Source organism: Danio rerio, chromosome 5 (genome assembly GCF_049306965.1).
Source record: "Danio rerio strain Tuebingen ecotype United States chromosome 5, GRCz12tu, whole genome shotgun sequence".
In the NCBI taxonomy this organism is placed as follows: domain Eukaryota; kingdom Metazoa; phylum Chordata; class Actinopteri; order Cypriniformes; family Danionidae; genus Danio; species Danio rerio.
In genome coordinates, this window is record NC_133180.1 from 22,552,936 (window position 1) to 22,577,960 (window position 25,025).

The 25,025-nt window shown below is 34.0% G+C and overlaps 2 protein-coding genes across 4 annotated transcripts in view; both read right to left on the minus strand.

The window, feature by feature from the left end:
• tenm1 (teneurin transmembrane protein 1) overlaps window positions 1-14,782 on the minus strand; it is a 542,101-nt gene extending 527,319 nt beyond the window's left edge. The window contains exons 1-2 of the mRNA XM_068221426.2: window positions 14,513-14,782; window positions 9,546-9,672 (exon numbers count right to left, since the gene is read on the minus strand). The gene's annotated coding sequence lies outside the window, so the exon portion shown is untranslated. The remainder of the gene's footprint in view (window positions 1-9,545; window positions 9,673-14,512) is intronic.
• A 545-nt stretch (window positions 14,783-15,327) lies between these two features.
• The window catches only part of smarca1 (SNF2 related chromatin remodeling ATPase 1), a 72,318-nt gene continuing 62,620 nt past the window's right edge, over window positions 15,328-25,025 (minus strand). For 2 of the 3 annotated variants that reach the window (XM_073950525.1, XM_005165157.5), the window contains 8 exons: window positions 22,814-22,927; window positions 22,563-22,685; window positions 20,879-21,011; window positions 20,313-20,431; window positions 19,980-20,054; window positions 19,745-19,882; window positions 18,357-18,467; window positions 15,328-15,990 (listed from right to left, as the gene is read on the minus strand). In XM_073950525.1, the coding sequence (XP_073806626.1) occupies window positions 15,931-15,990; window positions 18,357-18,467; window positions 19,745-19,882; window positions 19,980-20,054; window positions 20,313-20,431; window positions 20,879-21,011; window positions 22,563-22,685; window positions 22,814-22,927 (873 nt within the window). In that variant the 3' untranslated portion in view covers window positions 15,328-15,930. The remainder of the gene's footprint in view (window positions 15,991-18,356; window positions 18,468-19,744; window positions 19,883-19,979; window positions 20,055-20,312; window positions 20,432-20,878; window positions 21,012-22,562; window positions 22,686-22,813; window positions 22,928-25,025) is intronic. The other variant, NM_001099997.1, reaches the window with a different exon arrangement.

A 25,025-nucleotide genomic window follows, 5' to 3' on the forward strand; every position in this document is an offset into this window, starting at 1 on the left:
TTATAGGCCTCACAGAGGAAGAAAAGGGGGTAGGATTAGATTGTTTCGGGTTTTTACCACTATGATGACAGTCTTTTACAAACAATTTATTGAATCTGTTTTATCTTTCTGGATTGTAGCTTGGTAAGGTAATCTCATTCATTCATTTTCTTTTTGGCTTAGTCCCTTTATTATTCTGGGGTCGCCACAGCGGAATGTACCGACAACTTATCCAGCATATGTATTTATGCAGCAGATGCCCTTGCAGTCGACAATTTAGCTTACCTAATTCACCTGTACCGCATGTCTGTAGACTTGTGGGGTAAACCGGAGCACCTGGAGAAAACCCCCAGTGAATGTGGGGAGAACATGCAAACTCCACACAGAAATGCCAACTGACTCAGCCGAGGCTCAAGCCAGTGACCTTCTTGCTGTGAGGCGACAGCACTATACCGATCCACCGTGTCACCGCTAAGGTAATCTAAGTTGGTCAAATAAGAACAGGTTGAGTAGCCTTGTCAACGTGTCAGGCAATATTATTGGGTTTTAACCAAACTGGTTCAATGGTAATTTACCATAATTATGTTTCATAGAGAGCGCAAGGTATCCTATACACCCCGGATTGTACTGTGTGTTTCAGCTGCTGCCATTAGGACATCGTTTTAGAGTTCCTATTTGCAGGACAAATAGAATAAAAAATTCTTTAATAATGGTGGCCATTAGGTCATTAAATGAGTCTAGTGGGGAGGGAGATGCACCTTAAAAAATTATGTTTTGTATGTTGTGTTGTAATAGTTTGTTAATGTGTACATGGAACTTTGGCGGTGTTACGGCACCTTGCTGCAATTTTAGTTTCCATAAACAAGATAAAGTTGAGTCGGAGGCAGATTTTATGGTGTATCAACTATTAATCTGAATAACATTTTAATTATATTTCAGTAGATGTGCACATTGTATGGTAAAAATGTATGAGAGCCATCTCTATTTGCTTGTACAAATGCAATCAAATAGGACACATTCTAATGCACATAAAATTACATTTATATAAATGTAATTTAAATAATTATTAAGTATTATATAAAAAAAATGGGCGGTGCGGTGGGTAGTGATGTTGCCTCACATCAAGAACGTTGCTGGTTCGAGCCTGGGTTTCCTCCGGGTGCTCCGGTCTCCCCCACAAGCCCAAAGACATGCACTATAGGTGATTTGGGTAAGCTAAATTGTCTGTAGTGTATATGTGTGAATGAAAGTGTATGGGTGTTTCTCAGTGATGGGTTCCAGCTGGAAGGGCATCCGCTGCATAAAACATACAGTTTGCTGGATAAGTTGGTGGTTCATTCCGCTGTGGTGACCCCAGATTAATAAAGGGATTAACCGAAAAGAAAATGAATGAATGAATGATTGTGTAATCTTGTAGATTAGTAAATTCCTCCTCCTAACATTCCAGTTCAAATATCAATTGCTCTTCCCGCACAAAGCAATGAGTACTGCAGTATCAAGTTAAAAGCAGCTCTGTTTTTAAAAATGTATCTTAAGACCTGCTTTTTTGAATTTGATTTCACAGCACTATGCCTATTTTTGATGCGCGGGAATGCATCCTCTGTGAACAACCCCTCTGAGAGCCTGGATGTCTTCGGCAGGCTGTTCCATAGCTGGGGACTGTGCAGCCTCATAAATGTTGGTTTTGACTGTTAGAACAGGTTTAGAAGACCCCTGAGACCTGTTTGTAACCAACCTCACTGGCTTATTAGATGTGGGTTGAGATGCAAACACATTAAAGGTTCTAAGCACCAGCAAACAAAATCAATTTTAACATTTACTAGTGTCCAATCAAGGGACTTGAAGACGGGTAATGCGATAAAGCCAGAACATTTTGAGCTCTTTCTCGGAAAGGCCAGCTGAAACAGCACTGTACAAAAGTCCAGCATGCCGGCCCGACTGAAACAAAGAGGAGATGTAATGTATTCAGTGTTAGAAACCAAATGCTGAGGGGAGAAAGAGCTAAATAAATGCTTTATTGGATTTACTGGAAATTTCACGCTTTGCGACACTTCTGCCACTGCTTCATGTTCATGCCTTTTGTTCACATGGAGATTTTATGCACAAAATAATGTTAATAAGAGGAAGAGGGAGCGAGGTTTCAGAACTTTTTCGCTTTCGCTCCGTTTCCTTTGGTTCCCTCTCTTCTAATTGCGATGCATACACATTAAGTGATCCATATTTTCAGACCTACTCACGCTCTCACCGCTCCCTTTTTATCTCTTTTTCACCTAATTGCATGCACACATTAACATACATTTCCATTCGGGCTAAAAGCAGTGGCTTTGTCTGCTGCCGAATATCAAGAGAATGTTCCTGCATGTTTATGAGTGACGGAGACGTGGGCCATCGACGAACAGAAAATGACATTTTGTTTAAACTGGAAAACACTAAGAAATGAGAAAGTGGTGTTACAAAGCGTGTGTGTGTGGGGGGGAGAGTTTTGGCATTATTTATTGACAAGGAATGAAGGCAGCCTTAAGAGATCCAGCATATTCTCTGCCATCTCACGATCAGGGATTAGCCAAGTCTGCATGGGCAAGCATACACCCTCACACACACACACACACACACACACACACACACACACTTTATCTTTGTCAGACACTCAGAAAAATGCAATCACTTAAACTCCAAGTAAGGCAAAGACCTCATATGCATGCAAACACACGTTAAATTAATTAACTCTAGTAATTAGTCATCCCCATTTAAGGTATGACACTACAGAGAGCGAGCGAGAAAGAGAGAGAGAGAGAGAGAGCCATCGACTGTGGAAGCACCAGTCAACTTGCAGACACTCAGTCACCATGGGAACCACTGATGCGCCCGACAGGGGGTCACACATGATCAGGTCAGCCCAGAGCCCCCTTATCGACTTGTGCTGTTTACAGATTTCACTTTGTTTCTCTGTCTCACATCCGTGCAACGGGGGGCCGCAATGTTTTTATAGGAAAGAAATGACATTGTCCTCTAAAAGCTTACAAGCCTTTGATTTTTCAGACTCCCATTCTTTGTGGTCTCTCCTGATGAAATGTCCCGTGGTGTGATGTGGCACTCTGATCTAGGACCAGCTGTTCAGCCTAAACATTATCAGGAAAAGCACATGGCCGCTCTTAGACCGGTGGACGCGGGTAACCAGTGAACGCACTGCTGCGCGTGGGTGGAGAGAAACCCGTGCCGCTTCCATTATTGAGGCTGGGGAATTGAACTGGAAAAGGCCGAGCTCAAACTAAACACAAAGTTTTGCTGAGGAAGGGTGAAAGAAAGAAAGTGAAAAGAAAAAAAAAAACCATGGGATGGAGTTCTGCCCATGTGTGTTGATATAAATGGAAAGGACTGAAATAGTGGTGCTCGTGAAAACATTTATTTGGTTTGTCTGGGTTGTTTAAATCATTTATTATTTGTGCTGATAAAAAAAAAAAAAAAAAAAAAGTTTTGTTCATTCTGACCTAATAATTAAATATATCCCTTTACTATTTATCAATCAGAATACATCTCACACAAGAATCAGCAGTAAGATCATTAAGGGACTTTTTAAAACCATTTTATTTTCATTTTATTATTATTATTGTTATTATTATTTTTAATTCATTTTAGTGAACAAAGGCATTTCCAATTAACTGAAGTTAGAAAACGTCTTCAAAACAACATCTATTTATTAAGAATTTAACAAAATTTTAATTTTAGAAAGCTTATTAAGTGGTTTCATTAAAATTCAACTGAAAATGTAACTTTGCAACAGATTTTTTGACTAGAAATTGTGAAGATGCTGGGAGTTGATATGATATGATAGGATATGATATATGATATGATATGATATAAAATAGTACTAGCGAAGTGACTCTCAGATCACTCTCAGTCTTCGGCAGGGTGCGAATTACAGGATTGACCCCCCTAATTAACGCTTGATCCACCCTGAGGGACATCAAAACTATGTTGGGGGTAGGGCTTCAAGTAACAAATAGATTTCTTTCATCTAGATCTTAAATATTAATAATTAAAAAATGTATAATACAAATATACATTTGACCCCCCTATAACAATTCATAGCATTGGAAATTCATTACCACACTGACCAATGCCATCAATATGTTCTAGAGCGAAGATAAATATCTTAAGTTTTCACAAAACACGTTTCTAGTAAAATAGACATTTCTATGTGCAAGTAGAAAAAAAAAAAAGAAAACTTAAACGCATAATTTGTATAGTTTGACCAATAATAACCTGTTAAATAGTCACTAAATAACGCTCAAAACACTGACAACAAATACATTTTATTAATAAATTAGATGTAATTTAAATACATTTATAAATTTGATTCACTGAAGCATGTATTACCAAACTATTACTGAATGTATGGTCTTCGGCATGGGTGTGTAGTAAACCTAGCTATGCCATTTTACATTTCAGACAGACTAAAATTTTATCTTTTTTGGATTAATACACAAACATGTCTATATTTGCTTGGATGTAAAGAACAGTTTTGATTTATTCTTCCTAAATGTGATTTTATTGTACAGCTAATTTCATTTTTAAGACTGGATTCTATAATTCCATGTTTTTCATATTGTAGCATTTTGGGACCTATAATGAAAATGTATCATTATATTGTTTTTTAACAATCATGTGTATGTATTAACCATGCTATTGTGGTAAAAAAAAATAAATGCATTTCCCAGAAAAATGAGAAACACTGTCTCGCAAATACACCCCATGATGGTGTCAAATTGAAATGGCCCCTTCACGAACGGCTGCAGCATCTGAAAAATTAGCTACCTAAATGGGCTACACAAAGACTTTTATGTCCTCGACATTCAAGTTTGATTCTTAAGCTACTTAAATAAATCAATCAGTGAGGTGTGTTTTTTTATTCATATTAACAGCATAAAAATCAGCCTATATTGCAATATTTTGTGCTGCTCTTACTTTATCACATTTCTTTCTCTGCTACTTACATTTACAGTATTTGTGTGAATTGGGTGTGTTTTTGAAATGATGTGTGTATTTTTAGGTGCAATGAAAACAAAGAAGAACTTCATTTACCCTCAACCATCTGGTAGCACGGTTTCTGTGCATTTCGATGTTGTGTACTCTCGGAAAACAGTATGTCACATCAACATTTGAAAGATTCAAGTGATAGGACTTTAAAACACAAATAATGTGTGAAACTGTGTGAAAACATTTCAGGTTGACAAAAAAACTGCACTGAGCATTACAGAGATGATAATCAAAAATTGAAAGTTTACAGTCATTGGACTTTAAAGCACAAATGTATTGCTACTTTTTTGATATTTAGAAATAACCGAATTTTAATTCTAGCCCCAAAAACTGTTTTTTACATATTTTACATATTACAAAAACAAAAGTTACATATTTAAAAATAACTTGAAAGAAAATCATCCTGCTTTGAAAAGACATGAATGTCATAGAAAATTTCCATTTTTAAGCACACTGCACATTTAGTTTTTATAAGGTTAACATGGAAATATAAAATAATTTTTAAGTGAACATAACTTTGTGCTTAGCCAAAAACGTAATAAACTGAAACAAAAGTAATAAGTGATTCCTAAAACCAAACACCGTTAAACACGTAAAATGATTTCAAGGCCAGGGTAGATGTCAGAATGAACAGCAGAGGAGAGTCTACTTCACAGTAAAATACAGTTAATTCTACAAGATAATACTGTGAAATCACAGTAATGGACTTTACAATCTACTGTGAAGTTACACTATATGGCTGTAATTTCATAGTAATTTAACAAAATCGCAATAAATTACTGTAAACTACCTCATGGTAACTTGCTGTTTATTTACGTACAATATTTCATTGTGGAAGTAAAGCAATTATTAGCTGGTAATTTACTGTGAATTTAAGGTCAATTTTTTACAGTGTAGTTATATAAATGCTATGACATATTTAATTAATTTATAGTGTTAATACAGCAATGTTTTGGAGAACCATCAACTACACATTGTAACTTTGTTACAAAAACACAAACAGTTGGTGATGAGAAATAATGGTGATGCTCATCAGAAGCAGCTCATCTACACGTAGAAAAACATACTAATGCATTGAAGGTACTCAGTGTCATTCACACAAATGCTAAAAACCAGCATGGTAAAACATGTGGTACTAAAGTAATGCAATTAACAGTATTACTCAACATTAGATGTAACATAAAACTCTATACAATCATCAAAAACTAAATACAACCATGGGTTCATTTATTCATTATGATAATAATTACCTATGTGTTTGCTGTATTAAGAGGCATGACAGTGTTTTTGTTCAGCAGCTATATCTATTAACATCTGACAACAAAACGCTTGCAAAAAATTAAATACCTGACCCAAATGACTGATTTGTATTATAAAGCATATTTCGGCAGTTAAAGTGGGATGTGAAATATAGAATATGTTTGTTAAAGATTAGTTTGTTAACACAAGGCCACTGAAGAGATGCTTTTCATTTAATGAGATATTTATTATTAATCCGCCAAAATGTCATTCTTGAAAATGCCCTTTTTGCCTCTGCCGATCGCGTAGGCCTACTTAACTGCAGAAGCGCGAGCACAGGCGCTCAGCATGCGCTCAGGGACTCGGCGTCTGACAGCCGCAGCTCGTTTTTTCCTACAAAGAGCTTCAGAGAACAAGCTCTGAACTTTAATAAGACTAAATGAGCTTCCAAACGCAGAGATAAAATGCAGTTTATCCCTGCTGTGTAGAAATCTGATAGTCTAAATGCATTCGTCACTGTATCTAAGACACAGAATACAATAAAGACAATAACCATGATGGAAGAGTGTGGAATGATTATGTATCACTTATGTACCTACAAGTTCATAAATATGACTCTACTATCTAATTATTTGAATAATCAATGTGTTGCTTTCGATACTTCCAACCAATCAAGCAATAAATATATATGAGCTATGGACTTTTTTACACATTTCCGCTTTTCTCGACAGCAGACACCATCATAATTAGGTGAATGGGAAAGTACAACAAATACTTTTTTACAATCTTATTTGCTCAAATAATAAAAGAAAAAAAATCAACAATAGTGTTATCAAGACATTCAGAAAATGCAAAAAAAGCAAAAAGAATAATGTCAAATTTACTGTCACTGCAACAAAGTCTCACTGCAATTTGTTACTTTTGTACAAACTCGTACAATCGTACAATTTGCTTATTCCCAATGACATTTGGGTTTAGGGGCAGGGTTTGGTGCCATGCCTCCTTTTTAGAAACATATTTTTGTACAATTAAACTAAATTAAATTTGTACAATTAAAAATAAAAATTACTATGAATTAGCCACCAAATTAACAAAATGTAAAATAGTTACGTTTTTCGTGTGAGATCAGGCTTGTCCCGACTATAGATACAGCATTAAAAACACCTCGCAAAGGCGGTAATTAGTTTTTTGTGCTTTGATGTAAAGAGTATATAATAAATATATGTACATACATAAAAATTTACAAACATGTTTAAAAATATCTACATATCAAAAACCTTCAAGGATTTAAGAAGCTGATAATTATTAAACATGTCATAACAGTTTTGGGAAAAGGGTCCATTTTATTTAAATAACTTTTAAATAACTACTATTAAACATGGTTACTGCTTGTATTGTTCATTTATTTCATTTCTATTTTATGAGGTTGTGTTTTTAATAGATGTCTTTGAAAGTCTAAAAAAAAAAGATAAACATAAGTGTTACAGACTAAACAGAAATCATGAGATTAATCGTTTGTTTTTTTTACTCTATGCACAGCCCTAATCATGTTTTTTCACCATGAATCTAACAGTACAGTAATGTACGAAGTCATGATTGTTAGCCCTCTTGTGACATTTTTATTCTTTAAAAAAACGTCCAAGTGCTGTTAAATATAGAGATTTCTTTTTAATCTTAATAAGTTGAATAATGACTAATTTACATTACATGACATTTTACTACTTATTTTGCAATCATTCAGCTTAAAGTGCAACTTAAAAGCTTAAACATCACTTGAGAAATATTTGAAAAAAAAATCACATTAATTTAACCTTCAGCTGTGTGTGTACACATAAATACATACACACACATACTATACATAATTTAATATATAATTTATTTTTAAAAAAAAATCCTACACAACATACTGTATGTTCAGTGTTGGTACACATGGAAAAGGAAAAGGGTAAAAATCAAAAATATCTGTGAATCTGTGTCAGTAAAAAGTCTGAAAACCCCTGAGGTTGTGATTCAGTATACATAACTAGGTAAGGAGGGTCGTATTTTTCAAATTTTTTGTATTGATTTAATATTATTCCAGTGTAAATACACATGTAGCGACTAGCCAGACATTTGGCTTGCGGCATAAAGCCTTTTTTTGGCCAAGAACTGCCCAATTAAACTTCAAGAGACCATCTGACTGATCTGCAAATCAATCAGTCAAATTCAATACATTTTACATGTTGTTTAGGCAAGCTTATCTGAAGTGAATTACAACATTTCAGCATCTAAGGCTAGTGAAAACTATTTGAGCTACTTTGAGCCAATTTCAGTCCACAAAAAAAAATTAATATCAAACATTTTACCATGATTTACAAGAGACGCACACTAAAATGCCTTTCAGTCCAACAATTGTTTATATTCCAAAAAGACATGTCAGGCATATTTGGAAGAATAATCATTTGATGACTCATTTAAAAAAAATTATATTTAAGGATCACAGAGCAGCCTGAAAATACTAATTAACTGTCACTAGGCTATGCTACAAACCACACGCTTTTACCCATTTGCTAAAAATTGTAAAAAGTAATTGCATTTATTTTGATGATATATTATTTTATGTATTGTGTTAATCTAGTTCAGTATGAGCTTGTTGCTTTATTATTACATAAATACACTGTAAAGCCAAAAAAGTTAAGGTGACTCAAACTATTTGAGGAAACTGATTGCAACAAACCAATTAAGTTCAAAAACTAATCCTAATGAGTACTGTGAAGTTAATCCATTTGGGTAAACGAAGCAATTTGAGCACAGTAAAACCCAATAAATGAAGAGAACTCAAACTATCCAAGTACTGTAAAACCAATAAGTTAAGGGAACTCAAACCATTTGAGGAAACCAATTGCTACAAACCATTTGAGATAAAAAAACAAATCTTTATGAGCACTGTGAACTTAATAGATTTAAGTTGAAGTGATGAAGTATTTAATGAACTCCTTACCATCATTTTTAAATGGGTAGAATTAACTTTCAGTAAATTTTGAGTAAACTACATTTGATAAAGCTGACTTATATGCTGTATATCTGTTATGCTGTATAGCATATATCTGTTATGCTAAAACACTTCTTCAACCACAATTTAGCATTTATTTTCACAAAAAGTTTCTAAAAACATGAAAGTAATCAAATGATTTGCATTTAGTATTTGTTATAAAAATTGCAAAAACTAAAATGGGACATTCCATTTTTGACCTATAAGCTGACAAAATATTTCTTATGCATAAATATGATGGAGCGTAAGCAAATCTTACCTGAATTTAACTGGTTTCCCATACATTGCTATAGTATAGCTCGTCTTGAGAGGATTGTCTATTTCTTTCTTGTGTTCGGCCAGTGAGGCTGCTGATTTATTGATCATCCATGCAGGAAGAGACAAGCCTGCAAAGAATGTCGAACAACAATCCTAAAGAAATGCTAGACAGAAATGATTCACAGCATATGATGTTTCACAGAAAGTGAATCAAGGAAAATGATTTATAACAAGATTCATTCAAACTAGTGTGAACGCTGCCAGTGACAGGAGGTAAGCGGCAGCCATGGCAACAAACTCTAAAATGTGCGTTCGGTCCTTTCGTTGTACTCAGAGAGATGTGGTGTCCCCGTGGCACACCCGTGTCTCATTTGTACAGCTGGATAAACAAATTACTCCAAGCCAATTAGCACAAGCTGTTAACACTAGTGTTTCAAGGTCCTTTCACATTAAGTGCATCGCGGAGTTAAAACTTATTTTAATAAACACTATTAATGCAACATCAATGGTTGAATCTATTTTTTTTACAGGAAACCAGCTAATGCTGTATAACGATTATTTGGGGAAAGTCAGGATGGGATGCATAAACCTGAGCAGCTCTTCCTGTTGGCTGTAAGCATGAATGAGTCTATGGATGATATTTAGAGTCAAGACATAATTATAATTGAGTACATAAAACAATATATATGGATAGGAGATATGCAATCTAATTTATTTATGCATGTATGTTTGTTTATATCAGTTTTCTGGGTAAACACCTAACTTTTTAAAGGAATAATTTCAACCCCCAAAAAATGACAATTATATTTATATGACGTTAAAGTGACAAAAATTAAGGGACAGCAATTAAATTTTTTTTAATTGCCTTATCATATATTTTCCCTTATGTGGTTTAAATCTTTTAGTTAGATGAGTGAGTTAATGTTTATTTTTAGATCAAACACTAATATTCTTGTCAATTACTGTCAATGTTAAACTGTTATAGTGTATATATGAAGAGTTTAGATGCAAAAAACTCTAAATGCTGTTTGATATTTTCTTCTAAAATTAGCATTTTTTCTGACTCATGTGTAGGCTCAGAAATGTTACTTTTATAATCACAAATAAGTTCTTTTCATTGCCTTAAAACTGAAATACTTGAACTGTAAACACAGGAGGCTTAGAAAAATGCTAATTTTAAGAGAAAACATCAGAGGCCATTTAGAGGTTTTTACCAGAGCAATAATCAGTCTCACATAACCCTTAAATACATTTTAAAATACTGACTTTGGGAAATATGTGTATATTTAGATAAGTATGAGCTTCAATATTTCATCTTCATTTGCAATTGGCAGTTTATTTAGGGCCATTTTTCTGTCTGTCCGCATCCCGTCCCTTTGTGTCCCCATCGATGCAAACAGCTGTTACAGTACACCTAAAATACATTTTACAAATGCCTTTGTCTTCCAGCGGTGACACAATGTGTGGTAGCGGTCATTCTGACTATCACATATTGTATATACATATTTTTCACCAATATTTAAGGTCACATTGTCTTTTGACCTATTGCCATTTAAGCAAATAAATGTTCTAAGTGAAGTTTATTCATACACTAATTTCAAGAGGATCACATGCTAACGATTGCTTGCTAAGCCTTTTTACATATAAGAACTGAAAGGTCTGTGTTTTCAACAATATTGCAAGTTCATTAAAGCCTGGCTGGAAATATTAGGGAAACATCTCTAACTTATAATCTAATATTTTATAATTTATTATAAAATTATTTTTATTAATTTATTATCACCAAGCACAAAAACAGACGGACACAGGAAAAGTTTCTTTCCTCAGGCCATCTACCTTATGAACAGTTAAATATCCCCAAACTGTGCAATAAATATCTGCAATACTTTCACCATACGCACTTGTACACAGCACCTTAGAACCTGTATATTTATAACAAATCTGTACATACAACTCAACATCCAGATGTCTTGACTGACTGCATCTGTTTAATGTTTATCATCTTTTTTTTTTTCATATTTATTTTGTTGTCACTTTATGTACATTGGAAGCTTCTGTAGCCGAAACAAATTCCTTGTGTGTGTGAAGCACACTTGGCAATAAAACTGATTCTGATTTATTTTACTTATATTCTTTTGTAATTAATTTTATACACTTTAACGAAATATTTAATAATATATTTTTAGGTGTGCATTTTAACTTCTTCTGCATCAAATAAGCGCTCCAAACTTCATTGAGACATAAGAAGTTTTTCCAAATTGCTTTGTTAGTGATTTTTTCCTCCCAATTTTTTTCTGTTTTATCTATTATTTTCTAGAAGTTGCTTCGAATCATTAAATGTCCACTTTAAATGGTTATAAGAGACATGTTAAAAAAATTATATGTAACATCTTTGAATTATATCTTGGGTAAGGCAAGATCTCCACTTAAATATAGTGAAAATGTGCTGTATTCATTATAAAGCTTAAAGCATCAGAATTGGTAGTTGGTATCAGCTGATCACCATGACTAGGAATTGGTACTCGTATCGGCTGCAAAAAACCTGATCTGACCATCCCTATCTCACCCCCAACAAACCATTTCTATTTAACAAAAACATAATTAGGACATTTCAGTAGCAGAGTGGAGACAATTAATTCCAAAAGAAAAATAAATAATATATAAAAATATCACAAATTAAAACATAGCTAAAAAAAATACTGTTTTCAGATGCAAAAAATAAAGATGCTTTTCACATGATTATTATGGTCACAGTAAGGTAATGCTAATTAAACTTAGTATACATAACAAAAAATAAACTAAACTATAACAAATGGACAGACTATTGCCAGTAGATATACCCAAAATTAATTATATTTCACATTTAATTTATAGGGTGAAGCAGTGGTGCAGTAGTTAGTGCTGGAAAGAAGGTCGCTGGTTCACGTTTCTGTGTGGAGTTTGCATGTTCTCCCTGCATTTGCATGTATTTCCTCCAGGTGCTCCGGCTTCCCCCACAGTCCAAAGACATGCGGTACAGGTGAATTGGGTAGGCTAAATTGTCTGTAGTGTATAAGTGTGTGTGTGAATGTGTGTGTGGATGTTTCCCAGAGATGGGTTGCGGCTGGAGGGGCATCGGCTGTGAAAAATTTGCTGGATAAATTGGCGGTTCATACCGCTGTGGCGACCCTGGATTAATAAAGGGACTAAGCCGACAAGAAAATTCCAGCCGCAACCAATCTCTGGGAAACATCCACAAACACTCACACACACTCATACTACGGACAATTTAGCCTACCCAATTCACCTGTACCACATGTCTTTGGACTATGGGGGAAACCGGAGCACCCGGAGGAAACCCACGCGAACGCATGAGAACATGCAAACTCCACACAGAAAGGCCAACTGAGTCGAGGATCGAACCAGGGACCTTCTTGCTGTGAGGCAACAGCACTACCTACTGCGCCACTGCTTTGCCCATAAATGATACATATCCTCTATAAAATGACAGAAACATTACATTAATATTAGAATGTCTTCTATGAAGATACTTAAACAGCTCTTTTCTATTGCAAATATTAATGTTGCCTATAGTCTTTTTGATTTTTTATTATAATTATTATTCTTTTTCTATATTTTTTTACAATGTGGATGTCATAATTGTAAGATTTTGGTATTATTTTGTTTGTTAAAAATTCAGCAAATACAAAAAAAACGCTGATAAAAAGCCGTTCATCACGTGGTCAAGCTAACGGCCACGCTCTCTCTCTCTCTCTCCATCTATCTATCTATCTATCTATCTATCTATCTATCTATCTATCTATCTATCTATCTATATATATATATATATATATATATATATATATATATATAACAGTTGTAAGAGCCCGGAGGGATTATAGACCTTGCAAATTCAGTTTCCATACATTTGTGGGTACAGACATCCATTGTGTGCATATTTGGCAGTTTTTTTCCTGGCTTTTTAATATTGTCCGTATAGATCTTAATTATATTGTATTGACCGAAATTAAGAAATATATTGTGATATAATTTTTTGCCATATCGTCCAGCCCTAGTGTCTAGGGATCCTCTAAAATAGAAACATTTAAAACGTGACTATAGACGTAGGTTTTGAGTGATGATTCCTCATAAATCTCATTTGGGCTTCTGCAAATTAACACTCATGATGAGATGACTAGCAACAGTGGCATTGGGGATGTCAAACTTTGTTTACCTTGTTATGAAATCTTTTTTTTTTTTTAACTAAGAACATTTGAACTCACACTGATCATATTCATCTTCAAAGTTGTGATGTCTAATAAACTGTAGCCCAAAGCCAAATTAACAGCGGTTGGTATAAGGGAAAGCTCTGAATAGCACAGAGCTGCGAGACTTCATTAAAAGGAAACATTTTTGTGGTAAACACTCACAAAAAACTTTGGAGCGTGTTTAATTTTGCCAGCCTCAAATTCTCCCTTATAAATGAAACCATTACGCTTATATTCACAATTGTACCTGCTTCTGTCCCCAGTGAAACAGAAGAGTGAATATTGCAGTGTAGCCCTTCTTTGCTGCTCTTTCTGAGGCGCATATGTTTTATGTAGTGTGTTTGGTTGAGTGAGATAAGGCACAAAACACATTAACACCTGCATTCAAGACACACGCGTACACACGCGCGCGCGTACGCGGAGATGGATGATGGGGGAGATTGGATTTCTGGGCCAGTGAGCAGGAAGCAGAATGCAAGAGTGTGACTGCAGTTCTGTCACAGCAGGTCATTTGGGTACTAATGACTGTGTGTGAGTGAGCGTGTGTGCCTTGCATAAACCCTATAGGTGTGATTGAGACACAAACACGCACCAGCTTCAAATTCAATTCGAAGCACCCCCATTTTCATGTAGGTAAAGGCAGTGGAGAGGCAGTAATAGAGAAGTCGTCAGGGAGAAATAGAGAGACTTTTGTTTAGTGTTGTTGAAGCAGAGCTCTCACCTGATAGTAAAGGTTTCTCGTCTTGTCATCTGCCTGCGCGCTTAAATAAGATGTCATCAGCGCGGCAAAGTAACGGATGTCACCAGAACCAATGATGTGCTCAGAGTGAAACCTGAGTCAGATACCGGCCAGCAGACTTATCTCTGCTCGCTCATGTGTTTCTTCGTGCATTTAAGACAACCGGTTTCTGTACTCACGTTGTTGGAGTGTGTGACAGAAAGTGTGAGGGCGCGTGTTACACACTAAACAGCCAGACTGGGAGAATGAGGTGTCGCGCGCTGGCGGGAACGAGCAAAGTACAACAGCGCGCCCACGTGGCCAGAAACGCGGTACTGCATCCGCCATCAGAAACCTCTAGCACCCACTAGAACAAGACCAGATTATTCTGGAGTGTAGGTGAGCTGTGATATTGACTATATTTATTCAATCATTTTCCTTTGGCTTAGTTTCTTTATTAATCAGGGGTTGCCACAGCAGAATGAACCATCAACTTATCTAGCATATGTTATATGTACATTCTTCAAAATTTCTTCTTTTTTATTGAACAGAAGAAAGTTAATAATGGGTAAATGACAGAGTTTTAATTTTTGTGTGAACGATGTCTAGTGGTAATTTTATCCTGCTGATTTCGCATGTTGGTTTTAAAGGTGCCTGAGATACTTTTCAGGCTGTCCCTGTCACTTTAATCAGTATAGATTTTTTTTTTATTATTCTATTGTGCCATGTCTGGTTTAGGATACAAATTATGCAAAGTTTGTACAACCAAAATGACCAAAGGCATGTTTTCCCCTACAATATAAACAAAAGAATTACAATTTAAACAAACCAACCAGTTTATTTTTTTATAATAATACTGAACCTGTACATACAAAGATCAGGAGAGGTTCAAACCAGAATGTGTAAAATAACTTAAACGCAACATTAAAATGGCACATGAATGTATAAAAGAGCTTAAGAAGACTGGATGTGCAAAGCTACAGATCACATGGATTAAGGTGCTGATCACAGAGGCATTAAACATAACAGAGTTTCAGGCAAAAACAAAAAGGTTTCATTTATAAAACACACAAGATTGGAACTGGCTTAAAAGCCTATTTGTAACATGCTAAATAAATGGTAATGTTGATTTAAACATGGACCATTTAGAAAAACAAAAACCATGAATAAAAACAAGCTTTAGCAAAAATGTTGTGTAGCTGCCAACATGTGTGCAGCCTGTGGGACAAGATTCAACAGAAGACAAGTGTTTAATACGTCCCAAAAAAGCTTTAAGTGTTGCTAAAACTGACACTTATTTTAATAAACTGCCGTTGAGTGACAGATATAACAGATAAAAACGTAACTGCAAAATGCTGTAGATAGGCGTCTGATTATTGTAGTGCTTCATAATGAGGAGCAAAGAGCTGCGGGCACAGGAGTCAGGTACGAGCTTTCTTCTCCTTTTTCTCAGATGACACTTCTGCTTTACGCTTTTGAGCCTGAGACGAGATAAAACAAAAAGCATGTTTTATACACGAGCAGACAGACAGACAGACAGACAGACAGACAGACAGACAGACAGACAGACAGACAGACAGACAGACAGACAGACAGACAGACAGACAGACAGATATATAGATAGATAGATAGATAGATAGATAGATAGATAGATAGATAGATAGATAGATAGATAGATAGATAGATAGATAGATAGATAGATAGATAGATAGATAGATAGATAGATAGATAGATAGATAGATAGATAGATAGATAGATAGATAGATAGATAGATAGATAGATAGATGGTTTCTATAAGTTTCACAGTCAAGTTTAAGACATTTTAAGACCTTTTATGGATGATATACAAGGTCTTTTTTTTTCTAAAGGCCCTGTTGGTTTAGGGGATTTTTTTTACTTGCCCCATTAAAAAATTCAAATTAGTTATTACTTAGCAACATATTTTAAATAATGCATTGAAAAAGCAAACCTCAGTTGTATACATACACATTTGTTTCAACCTAACTTTTCTTACAAAATAATTAAAAAATTCTATTATAAGAATTAAAATCTTAAATTCACTAAATAACTTATTTAGGTCTTTTTTTACTGCAACTACTACTAAAACAATAACAACAACTATTATTACTACTCCAACTTCAACTAGAATTACAACAACAACAACCTGAATAATGACAATGGTAGAAATACTAATAATGATGATAATGAAGAAATAAGGGGAGGACAAGTCAGAACAGTGAATAATGATTAACAATAGTAGAAGTAATAATATTAATCAAAATACTGATAATCAGGAGGTGAGAATGGGAAACCAGGAAGAGGATAAATAATAACTATAATAATCATACATAGAAGAAAAAACTAATTTTAAAAAAGGAAAGATTAAAAATTAAAGGGACTTTTAATAGAAAAGCAGAACTGGTGAAATTAGGCCCCACTTCACACACACACCTCTATCTCTAATACAAGCTGTACATTAATGTCACAAGGAACTGAGGTAAAGAGGGAAAATAATAATAACAAAATAAATTTGAGAAAGACAGATAAAGAGAACGTGTAGAACAACAGGGGAAATAAAGAAGTATCTTAATTAAGTAAGACAAAATTATGGTGTGGGAAAACACTCATAATAATTAATAATAAATAATTTTCCCCCCATTTTAAAGATATTTAATTACATTTAATCTAAGACATAGTTTCTACCTCTTCCTGATTTTTTATAACACACAGTGTTTATAACACCATCATGGAGTTTTTTTTTATTATTTGAGCAAATAAGATTGTAAAAAAAAATTGTTGTATTCACTGCACTAAGTTTTGAGAAACCTGGAAATGTGAAAAAAGTCTATTGCCAGTGTTTTTATAGACATAAATGGTGAGGACACTGACCTGGTCAGTCTGTTGTGCATACATTTAGTTTGTTATAAGGCCTAACATTTTGTTTTTGAAATTTAAGACTTTACACTATAGATGAAATGGATGGATAGGTGCTTGAAAACTGGCAATTTATTTTAAAACATGAACATTTTCACATTAATTGGGCCTACAATATTGAACATTTTCTGGCTGTTTTGTCCATTAACTCTGTACACTAAGGTTCCATTTGTTAACATCAGCTCATTTAACCACAGTCAATGTAATTCTAAATGCAAAAGCTTTAAATAATCTTAGGTGATGTTAATTTCTAAGTAAATGCCTCATAACATACAAAGAAAACTTGCCAATCCTTTTATTAAATTGAGTTAATAACTAATTGAATAATTATATGTATTAATTTAACATATAACTATAATAAGGCTATTTCGAACTGTTGATTTTTATGCATTAACTAGAGTTTACCAATGCGACTGTATTGTAAAGGGTTAGATATTTTGTATCATTCTCTTACAACAAAATTAAAACGTTTATTTACTCTGAACTTGAATATTTAATAAATATCATGTTAATATTAGTATCATGGCAATACTGTATTTCATGATAAAATCTTCAGCAATTAATCATAACAAGAAAAACTGATAGTGGCAGAAGCCTGGCAGTTAGCTTGTAATGGAACTAGAGGGAAAAAAACAAAGGCAAAAAAGGGCTCCTTGCTCCAGGCAAGATCTCACCAAGAACATGCTCTTATTGGTAGACAAATGTATAGATAGACAGACAGGTTTGAAATCATCAGTGAGATATATTATACTATACTGCGGACAGTAAATCTTAGGGGAATTTTGATCATTTGCATGTTGTACTTGTTCAGTTGTTCAAGCGTGATTCTGAACTAGAGGGAAAGTCTCAGGGGACCAGAAGCACGGAGCACAACAACAGATGGAGCGAAAAGAAAGAAGACAGGACGTATTACTGATTGTCCTTTGGGTGTTCTTCTCTTTTTCTCAGCTCGCTCTTTCTCCTCTATCTCCATGTTCTCTTTCTCAATGAGAGAAATGAGTGTGTTACAACGGCGCTGCAGCTCCTAGCAAACCAGACAAAAACACACGGAAGCAAAATCTTTCATCATCTCAGCACAAGAGTTATACATCACATCTCATATACTTTTACAATTCCTTTCAGGCATCACACAAACATCAGCAACCACAAAAACGCACACCGATATGACCTCAAAAAACAATCCTTGATGTGGCGTGATTAAAAAAACAGAGGTGTTTTGTATGTGTGTGAGACATGAATACAGATTTACCTAGCTGTGTAAATGACATAGCAGAGGCTTGTAATGTTTTTAAGCAATACAGACTCATCTTAAGAAGCCATTGTGCAGTTTTAAGAATTTATTAACTTAATTAATTTATTTTATTTTTTTTTCCTTAAGGACCTTTCCATGCAAAGCTGTCAGATTCAGTTCACTTCTAGTAGAGCTAAGTGAACTCAATATTTACATATGAGACTTCCCATTTATGTCTAATGTGGGTTGATTGTTAACAATGCTAAAATAAATAATGCATTATTTATCAGGCTACTTTATTCTTAACTATTGTATTCTCTTTTACATACTTAATATTTTCTTTTTACAAACACTTAATACACAAATACACTTCACTGAACATGTATTATTATTATTACATGTAAATATGATATATTTTGGAAGGACACTATATACTGTATAGATGGAGGTTAACTATGTTTATATACTGCCAACCCTTTATACAACTTCTTAAATCTTTGGAACGGTAATTATTGTGAAAGGTCCTATAAAATTTTTTATATATATATATATATATATATATATATACACACACACACACACACACACACACACACACACACATATATATATACATATATATATATATATATATATATATATATATATGTGTGTGTGTGTGTGTGTGTGTATATATATGTATGTATGTATGAATGTATATATGTATATATATATATATATATATATATGTGTGTGTGTGTGTGTGTGTGTGTGTGTGTGTGTGTGTGTGTGTGGTGTGTGTGTGTATGTATGTATATATATATGTATATATTTATTTATATATATATATATATATATATATATATATATATATATATATATRTGTGTGTGTGTGTGTGTGTGTGTGTGTGTGTGTGTGTGTGTGTGTGTGTGTGTGTTAAGCCGGAATATTAATAATAAATAATAAACCATTATTATTGATTATTAATATTCATAAACTGAGCTAATTTTATTACAGAAAGAATATTTAGCAAAACAAATTCTCAGATATATGCAGGTTGCCCAATGCTCTAAAACAACCAAGATCTTACCATGGCAGTTCTGGACTTGATGAACCAATCGAATCTGAACTGAGGCGCATTTCGTACACACTGTCGAAGTTCTTCATAGACATATTCTTTATCAAAGCCCATCTTATGCAACATGCAAATCAGAAACCTGTCCTCCTCCTTCAGGAAAAAAAAAACACAAAGAAAGGTTTACATTTTTAAGCTCTTAGTAAACACATTTCTACACATACACTAAATCTCTCACATGCATACACACCTCTGTGTAGTTTTTTCCTTTATTTGTGCCATACTGGATGCGGAGCTGATGGAATGGGGCCTTGTAGCGCGCTATCTACAAGTACACAAAACGCACGTCATCAAACAAGAAATATTTGGACTAATTATTGCTGCATCAAAAATTAAATTTCCTCTGCAAGTTTCCTGCTTTGCATGATAAGACTGCCACTTTATTGCCTAATATTGAGGTTGCAAATCATCAAAAGCGAGAACGGCTAAACCTACCGCACAATCATCATTCAGAAGCCATTAAAGAAAAACTTGCTTGTCAACAACATAATTGAATTTCACGGTGAGTTTTAAAAAGGTTGACCTTGACGTCCAGCGCTTTCTTGATGCTGATGCGTCTCTGGATGCGAGCTTCTCCGCGCTCTATCTGAGCCATAATCTTCTCAATATCCTGCAGCTCGTTACAGCGCTCCCAAAACACAGCTATAATAACAACAAAACAACATGTAGTGTGTGTTCTTGTTACAGCACTGACGTTTTGTGTGGTTCATACAAGTGTAAAGTGGATTATTTTATTGCATGTATTCCACAATGGCAGTCCTAATGCAAAAGTATGATCTTGGGTTTTCAATGGCTGTACTATTAAAATTATTCATATAAATTCCCATGTGGTGATACCAATATAACTTGTCAGCACAGTTAAGGTTAAGAATATTCTGCAAGATATTCCCCAAACCGACAGAAATGCAGAGAGGAAGCAGATGTTCAGATTTTGATTACAGATGACCATAAAAAAACTTTTATTATGCAAAGATTAATTGTGCACTAACCAAGTAATATCAATAGAGGTTTCAAATATGTATCGCAATCCTACAGTGCAATTCCTATTAATATCAGGCTTGTATGTAGTTACACTGGTGTGTATTGTACCTGAGTATTCCATGACTTCTTCAGGGGTCTTGCCCTCCACCTCTCTGGCGATGTTGTCGATGTCATCACGACCGTACTTCTCATTAGCTTTAATAAACTGATTGAAATCACGCTTGTTCCAGTTTGTGAATCCCTGGGAATAACAAACACAAACAAACTGCTGCAGCACTGCACAGCACTTACTTAGCACATTTATGAGAGTGTGTGTGAATGTGTGAGTGGGTGAAAGAGAAGAGAGAGTCACCATTTCACACTAGATGTGCAAGCAGTGCAGAAGCTGAATGTAACCCCATAAGACGCTTTATATATATATATATATATATATATATATATATATATATATATATATAAATCATCAAAATAAATCATCAAGATATACCTATATAGATATACCTATTTGATAATTTAGTCAGGCATTTGAAGTTTAGGTCAAAATCCAGGCAATAATGTACGCAATCCAACCAAGCATTATTGTGTTAAAGACATCTAATAGATATTTTGTTTTAAAAAAGAAGCTAAATTTGGGCTGTCATTGAAAATCTAAGGCATCTAACAATAAGCCAGCATTAGCCTTGTTTTATCCAAGATGTATGTTTAAATGTCTATTAGACTTTATTTAAACACAATTATTACTATATACAAGTGGTTCTCAAACTTTTTTCACCAAGTACCACCTCAGAAAAAAAGTCTCTCCATGTACCACCATAATGACCAGTATTACAGTATTTAAATACAGTATCGTAGTAGACAAAAAGAGGCAAATTAATTTTTAAATAGAATATTTATTATTGCCATCCACTTAAATCATTAAAAATAGTACATTAACAGTCCTTTGCTTACAGATAAAAAAAAAAAGATGTAACAATTAAATTAAAACGTGACTTTAAAAGTTAAATAAAAATGGCACTGTTCTTTAAAAGTAAAAAGAAAACTGCTGTACTTAAATGTAACATGTTATAGTTTGCGTCAAATGGCAAAAAGTGTGTTCATTTTCTTTTATTATTCAGCGATTTCTCCGCGTACCACTAGAAGGAAGCCTGTGTATCACTACTGGTACATGTACCACAGTTTGTGAACCAACTGCTACAAATATACATATATATATACATACACATACATATACATATATATATATATACATACATACATACATACATACACACACACACACACACACACACACACACACACACACACACACACACACACACACACACATATATATATATATATATATATATATATATATATATATATATATATATATATATATGATGTGTAGATTTTTATATAATATATAGATTTTATATATATTCTATTATTTTTATATATTTCTATTTATTTATTTGTTATTTAGTGCTAATAAAACACAGTTATATGATGTTCTTTGTTGAAAACTGACTTTTTTTTTTTTAAAATTCAAATGTATTTTGACCAAAGACTTTACTCTGTGGCTTTAATGCTGCATGAATGGTGCAGTAAAAATCAACTCAGCGTTGAAGCGATCATGATACTGCCGTTTCAAGCTCTGCTCCTGCTACACAATGCCGCAGCGCCTCAGAATGCATTGTGAAAGATTTAATCTGCTAACATGGACACATAAAAAAATTGTGCCAATTATGCTCCGCTAATACATCTAGTGTAAACAAGCCTGTGTGGCAGTGTGTATGTGTGAACACTGTACTTGTGTGAGTAGTTTCTCTTTTTCCTCTGTTTCTTCAGGAGAAAGGGGCTCTGCCTCGTCGATCTTTCTTTGTTCCTCCTTCTGGACCTGTGCTGAATTTGGAATATCTGGACTACGTGGAACCTATAGTACGTAAACAAATAGACAATCACATATCACTTTAAATTAGATGCCTGATTTAAAGCAGATCAATAAGCAGATTGTTTTGCAAATGCCGAAAAACAAACATGATGTGCAAAAAAAAATCTTACTTTGTATCCAATGGTTTTCCTGTAGTAAAGAATCTCCATCTCAAGCAGCTCAAAGAGACGTGGTGGAAAGAATTGAAAGTCCTGGATGTTGGGTTGTTTTGGAGGCCGAGGAGCCTGGATTATACACAAACACACACACATGCACGCACACAATTAATGATTCTCCACTTTAACTTGTGTGCAACTTGTTGTCATTCAAACGTCTGTGTGATGCTAGATGTGTACTATATAAATGACAAAACATTGTTGTGCTTCTGGCAGATGCATCTTTATCTAGCGGACACTTCACTTTAATCAAAACACTCATTTGATTTTCAATTTAATTTAATGATATTCATTAAAAATGGAGGGTTATTGGCTCCCTGCTGTAAGTATTTTGCTGACAGGGTTATCACTGCAGAAACTATCAACTTTCATCACATTTGCTGGAAATCATTATTTCGAAGCGGTATTAAGTCCAGTTTACAGGGCCCCAGTAAAAGCCAAAAAACACAATTTTCCAATGGCTGCTGGTTTCTGACAGCTGTTTCCCAACATTCTAGATCCAAATAATATTGATACTGGGACAAAGACAAAAAACAGAATCAATGTTACTTTTAGCATTATAAATGTTATAAATATAATAATTATTTATAGCCATACTTTTAATGATACTAATTACATTATAGTGTACAATAAATTAGATCATTCTCAATATATACCATATTATATACTGTAGTTTTCTTTTTGTGATATACAATATACTGTAATGTATTCTTAGAAGAGTATATAGGCTTAACATACATATTGATCAGGGCTGCACAATATATATTTTCAGCATTGGTATCGCAATGTGCGCATTGCAATAGTCACATTACAAAGATGTGCGATGTTGAGTCTGAATTTTAGTTGACCAGGAGTTAAAGAATTGTATTCAATCACATACAATTGTATGAAATTTATCCAAAAAAAGAATTGTACTTAGAACTTTTGTCTTGTTTCTAGTTCTCATATCTACATTTGAAAGTGTAAATCAGATCATTTCACTTAACCCACTGGCAGATAATTTACTTTGTTTAAAGGAAAATCTAAATTGTGACTTATTTCTTCTGACTGTAAAAAAAAAAAAACAATATTTTTACTTGCTCTGAGAATGTTTTGATATTTGGACTAGAAACAAGACAGACCAAAGTAAGAAAAGCATTTTTTTCCATTATGGTTATGTAATTTCTGTACCTGAATATTACTAGAATTCAAACTCAAATTCTTGTGAAACGGAATTCATATAGCAATATTTATCGCAAAAAAATAAAGCTTTCCAATATCAGATTTTTCCAGTATCGTGCAGCCCTATTATTGATGTACGTTTTTTTTTTGTAAATAAAGTATTCTCATTTTTATATTAATATTTTTTAATTTTTCATTGAAAGATTATCATTTAAATTAATCATTCACTTTTGCTTAGCTTTATATATATTATTAATTTTTGTTTGTAATTTATTTCTTATTTTGTAATTTTATAACTTTGTTTTAATGAAAGCAATTCTAATTATTCATATCTTTAAGCTTTCATTTAGTAAGGACAAACGAGTCTTGCTGACGTCCAGCTTCTCCAGCGCCTAGACTGCAGCTCTGCACAAGGCATTTGGCCATAGGAGAAATGGCTTTTCTCTAGGTTTTTTAATTCTTCACTTTCGCCAATTGGTGAAGTTTTTGCCACTGGCTTGCATGGTTTGAGACCTGTAGAGCTGTGCATCGATGGATTCGCTCTTCAGTGTTTGGAATGATTTATATGTTTAAAATATAGTTTTATCCTGTCAAGTAGTTTATACAGAAATTTAAAAATAACATTGATATATAACTTTTTCTGTGAAATTTCCACTGTTTTCTTGAATGAATATGATTGGATTAATGAATAAATAAATAAATAAATAAATCATTGATCTCGACATGTCATCATGCAGCAAACTACGAGCCTTGAGGTGTCCAACATGCCTCATTTTCAGCTCTGCCCCTGTTCGGCTAATCTTTTTGATTGTTGGCTGCAGCCTAGTGAGAATCAATTTGAAAGGGGGCAGGACATGTCAGATAATAGAGAGCATTTAATTGGTCAGTAGATTTGATGAAAAACTAAAATTTGAGGTGATGCCAAAAAAAATTGTTGATCCGTTTGGATGTTAATACCTTCTAAATATACATTTTGTCACAGTTTTGAACCACATAAGCTTATAGA